Here is a 5768-nt window from a genome sequence, read left to right as displayed (position 1 = left end):
CGTGGAGTCAATTGTAAGTCTGAGTATTTATGAAAAAAACCGAGTAAGTAATCTTTTGTATCTTTTATTTTATATTCTTTTTTATGAAACTCTCAAAAAATAATTAAAAACGCTGACTTAGATACACATTTATTAAATATATATTAGATAAAAAGAATATTATATATATATATATATATATATATATATATATATATATATATATATATATATATATATATATATATATATATTTAAGGACACAAATGCACTTCAAACTTCAGCATTTTAAGAAAGAAAAAGATAATTAATTAGGAATACATATCAACTTTATAAACATGTTCCATTTATAAAAGTCTGGCCATCCGTAATATTTCGTAGACAACATATGACATGTAATATTTTGTAAATTATTTGTGTGTTTTATACGACCGTGCAAAGCGCGAACAATTTCTCTAGTATAAAATAAAGCTAGAAATTTAAAAGGTATTTATAGTATAGTACCACAAAGATGTCCATATCTGTGGTCACGCCAAGGCCTAAAGATTTTTGAGGAAATTAAAATAATCATTGACTTGAGTCAATTGATTACCATTGAAGGCCAAAACAAGGCCACGTATCAGATAATATTTTCAATTAATGATCTTATTCCTCTTATAAATAAATCCAAAAGAAGCAAGAATTTTAGAGGAGACCAAAGAAAGAAAGCCAAGCTAAAGAGGTAATTTTCTGCATTTTCTCGTTTTAAGCTAAACACTAAAAATTAATTATTTATCCGAAATTAAGTCATATTATAGGGGTGTTATAATTAACCCATAATTTTTTTTTAGTCTTAGGATTCTTACTTGATGTTAGTTTTTTTTCATCCGCTTTGAGGTTTAACTAATTTGGATTAGTGTTTGAAAGCCCCACTTTGGAGTGTTAAGTGCTCTCTACCAAAAGTAACTTCATTCGCACTTCGCAGGTTCACTCTGATACCTCTAGTTAATGATAGAGGAATACTTATCACTCCACCACAACTTTAATAATTACATATGATTAGTTGTGATTTCTTTAGAAAATAGTGTACCATATTACAATTTTAAATATTTTAATGCAATACCATTTAATGATAATAGCCATCTGTGAATTTGGAAGTAAAAACAATTCTGATACAATGTCATTTTAAACTTGATATTTGTTACTTATTGGAATTACAGACGCAGAAATTAAGTAATCAAAGAGGGATGGAGTACTCTGCTATCTTTGTGAAGGATTATACCCTAGTAGATGACCAAAGTCCACTGCTTCATCAAGCTACAAAAGATGAGGTCACTTTCTCTCAATCACCACTTTCATTTTTCTGTTTTTTTTTTTGGTTTTTTGTATTTAGACAAAATGGAACAAAGTATATTAAGAATTTGATTAGAAATCGAAGAAGAAGAGTTCTAGAACCTATATCCTAGTGTGTCATCCTAATAGATATTAAGTACTAGATATGATAACATCTTACAATGTTCTACTGATTACGTTAGTCATAGTATTTTTTTTAACATCTTAAGTTTGTCGTTTGTCTGTCAAATGAACCGGCTCAAAAGAAAGAACAAGAGAAAACTGCCGAAAGGAAACGCCAACTTTTGCTGCCCTCAAACTACTTCGTTTAGGAAATTTTCAGTCTTCATAATTATGTTTTGTATGGTCAATATTTAGTAGTAACAATTTATGTGAGAAAAAGGGAAATACAAAAAATAGAAAACTTAATGATTTTGTTCTACTAATTACAGGTAGGAAAGGCGATGAAAAGAGATCATTTAATCGAGATAAATGAAACAAATGATCAAGATCAATTAGGGTTACACGCAAATACCAAACCTTGTACCATATTTAAAGTAAATGTGGGGCTACGGAAATCAAATCCAGATGCTTATACGCCAATGTTGATCTCCATTGGTCCTTACCATTATAAGAATCCAGAACTTGGTTCGATGGAGAAGTACAAATTGTTGTACCGACGACGGTTTTTGCAGCGGAAAGCGGGGCTTGACGAGGAAAGTTGCATTAGTGAAATTGAGAAAATGAAGTATGAAGTACTAAATTGTTATGACAATATAGAGGACCTGGACATTGATATTATTAGCAAATTTTCAGAAATAATTTTTCTAGATGGATGTTTCGTGGTTGAGTTTATTCGAGAGTATCGTGGAATGATTCCTGAAGGAGAAGACCGAATTATAAACAACAATTATATGATAAACCTTGCATGTCGAGACTTGTTGTTACTAGAAAACCAACTTCCTTTCTTTGTTCTCACCAAGCTTCATTACATGACAAAGGAAGTTGATGAAATGCCATTCGCAAAACTGGTGAAGGACACCTTTTCTAAATTACCAGAGATGGACCCTGCATCCTATTTTGCATACTATCTAGAAAGTCATGCGGAAAACATCACACATTTGCTTGAAGTAGTACACATGAATCCTCACCCTTCATATTGGTATCCTCACCCCTTTAAAAAGTGTGGTAATAAGAACACCCAAACATGGCAAGCCAACATGCCGAATGCAACAGAGCTTTGTGAAGCAGGGGTTAGATTTTCAAAAGTTGGAAATATTTATAGTGACCTTGGAGATAGCACAACTTTATTTGATATTAAATTTAAGAATGGACATATGAAAATTCCTTGTTTTGAAGTTGATGATTACACGGAGATCCCCTTTAGTTATAGTGACCTTGGAGATAGCACAGCTTTATTTGATATTAAATTTGAGAATGGACAGATGAAAATTCCTTGTTTTGAAGTCAATGATTACACGGAGACCCTCTTCAGAAATCTCGTCGCTTATGAGCAGCAGTCATGTGACGTACATCCTAAATGTTTCAGTGATTTTGCAGCATTCATGGATTATCTTATTGACTCAGACAAAGATGTGAGTTTGCTTCGCCGAAAAGGAATCATCAGCAACCAACTAGGAGAGGACAATGAAGTAGCTAACATCTTCAATAAAATTGGACAAGGGATCATCTTCTCAACGGACTTCTATTACAAAGACCTATGTAGAGCAGCAATTCAACATTCTGAAAAACCATGGAACCGAATAATGGCAAATTTGAGAAGCAATTATTTTCACAGTCCTTGGGCGGGAGCTTCAACTGTGGCAGCCATCATACTCCTCTTACTCACAGCTACGCAAACAGTTTTATCTTTCATAAGTCTTTTTAAGTAATCGTTTTAATTGTATCCCATATTTTATTTGCTTTACTAATCCTGCTACTCTGGCTCTCGTCACTACTCCATTCATGTATATAAATTGTGTTTTGATGGGATTAATATTGTGTCCAAGTTCTATTAGTGGATTATAGACTCGAGAATTGAAGGCATAAATTGTGCTCCATCTTTAATTAGTCAGAAGTTTTTACTTTTAGATGGTGATATCCCATACTAATGGAGGGAAACTAAGTTATTTAGTTCAAAATACTGGGAATGATAACCTATTGGAAGTAAGCTTACTGTGCGTGCTCCCGATGTTTCATTTTATTTGTATTTTCAGTAAGTTTTTTCAACTATTGTCCTGTTAAAATTCAACACAAACTTTTTAAAAAATAATTGAATAAGTTCAATAATTCAATAAGCTCTACACTATGAAAAGTACCGTTGCTTTGTATGGTTAAAGAAATTGTCGGAACAGAAATTTTTTGAAGTTATGTGAAATGTAATATATCATTATTAGTGGAAGAATATGTTAGCAGTGTACGATATTTGGATCCTTTCTTTTCTGATTCTTACCTATAACTCAGAATGCGAAACTTTTTAGTATTGTATAAAATATTTATAATTTATCTTATTATTTATATTGCAAGCACTTAATTATAGATTAATATTGTTATGTACAATAAGATAAAATTATAGTATTGTGGATTTGATAAGAGACGTGATGAAAATACTTTTTAAAATATAAAATTGCATGATTGTGTTTTCTGCCTTCAATTGTTGCCTAGATGTGTTTGGCAGCAATACCAAAATTAATACTCCCTCTATTTTGACTTGTATGGCATTCTTTCTATTATGAATGTGTTAATTTATTTATTTATTTTTGCTATTTTATGCAATTTTCATAAGTTATAAAAATCAAAAGTTTATTAAATTATTTAAAACCTAAACTCTGACAATTGTTAATCATTGATATTTACAACTTCAGTCTCGTGTTTTCGTAAGATATATGAGTAAGTATTATTCATATCCATTTTTCTGATTTAATTACAATTTAGTGCTGCTAACCCAAAGGAATTTTATTGGAAGAAATAATTCAATTAGTATTGTCGGCTGAAACAAAAAAGGCACATCAGGTTATTCCTAACTACAAAATCAGTTTAAAAGGTAGTGATTGGTCAGTGTGCAGTAGAAGAGAATGGCATTACGTGGGGCACAAAATTTGTGGGGAAGGGTGTGCTGACGAATATGACATAAGCAAAGGGCCTTTTACTCAAGCCACTCAAAAATGTAAACTTAAGCTACAGTAAGATTCCTTTAGACCCAATCAAATTGCTCTGTTTAGGCCGAAATGACGGAAATACCCAAAAAGCCAAGGAGGCATGTCGACGATCCCATGCCCAAACCCACTCTTTTATAATAGTATCCTCACCCCTTTATCCCACCCACCACGGCAGGCCAACATGCCGAATGCAACAGAGCTTTGCGAAGTGGGGGTTAGATTTTCAAAAGTTGGAAATACTTAAAGTGACCTTAGTGATAGCATAGCTTTATTTGATATTAAATTTGAGAATGGACAGATGAAAACTCCTTGTTTCGAAGTCGATGATTACACGGAGACCTTTTTGAAAAATCTCATAGCTTATGAGCAACAGTCATATAACGTACGTCCTAAATGTTTCAGTGATTTTGCAGTATTCATGGGTTATCTTATCGACTCAGACAAAGATGTGAATTTGCTTGGCCAAAAAGGAATCATCAGCCACCAACTAGGAGAGTACAGGGAAGTAGCTAACATCTTCAATAGAATTGGACAAGGGATCATCATCTCAACAGACTTCTATTGCAAAGACGAATGTAGAAAAACAATTCAGCATTTTGAAAAACCATGGAACCGAATGAAGGCAGAATTGAGGCGCAAATATTTTGCCACAGCCTTCGTTATACTCTTACTCACAGTTGCGCAGACAGTTATATCTTTCATAAGCCTTTTTAAGTAATCGTTTTAATTGTATCCCTTATTTTATTTGCTTTGCTAATCCTTACTACTCTGGTTCTGGTCACTACTCCATTCATGTCTATAATTTGAGTTTCGATGGGATTCATATTGTGTCCAAGTTGTATTAATGGATTATAGACGCGAGAATTGAAGGCATAGATTGTGCTCCATCTTTAATTAGTCAGAAGTTTTTACTTTTAGATGGTGATATCCCATACTAATGGAGGGAAAATAAGTTATTTAGTTCAAAATACTGGGAATGATAAGCTATTGGAAGTAAGCTTTATACAATCAAAAGGGCTGAGAATTGAACATCGACCTGAACGGCTTTTGGTGAAAAATATCTTCAGCTTTAAGAGGTCAAGTTCTCTTCTTTGATTCTGTTTGAGTTGCTTTCATATGCTTACATGATTTTTATTGGGTATTGAAGATTTATATACCGATAAGAAATACACCCCCTCCCCCCCCCCCCCCCCCCCCCCAACCCCAACGTTTAGAAGAAAAAAAAAATCAAGCAAGAAAACAGCCACATTTCATTCCAAAGTAGTTAGGATCAACTACATCGCCTGAGTCGACATTTTCACTAAAGTTGAAATATAAAGA

General features: G+C 33.0%; 1 protein-coding gene across 1 annotated transcript; it reads left to right on the top strand.

Moving 5' to 3' along the window:
- The first annotated feature begins 546 nt into the window (after positions 1 to 546).
- LOC132615765 (UPF0481 protein At3g47200-like) lies at positions 547 to 3286 on the top strand. The gene is made up of 3 exons (XM_060330359.1): positions 547 to 700; positions 1179 to 1289; positions 1743 to 3286. Exons 2-3 carry the CDS (start codon positions 1206 to 1208, stop codon positions 3180 to 3182), a joined length of 1524 nt encoding a protein of 507 aa, XP_060186342.1. The 5' UTR covers positions 547 to 700; positions 1179 to 1205; the 3' UTR covers positions 3183 to 3286.
- The last annotated feature ends 2482 nt before the right edge of the window (positions 3287 to 5768 follow it).

This window comes from Lycium barbarum, chromosome 10 (genome assembly GCF_019175385.1).
Source record: "Lycium barbarum isolate Lr01 chromosome 10, ASM1917538v2, whole genome shotgun sequence".
Taxonomy (NCBI): domain Eukaryota; kingdom Viridiplantae; phylum Streptophyta; class Magnoliopsida; order Solanales; family Solanaceae; genus Lycium; species Lycium barbarum.
Note: the sequence above shows the minus strand (reverse complement) of the source record. Positions and strands in the feature narration are given on the sequence as shown.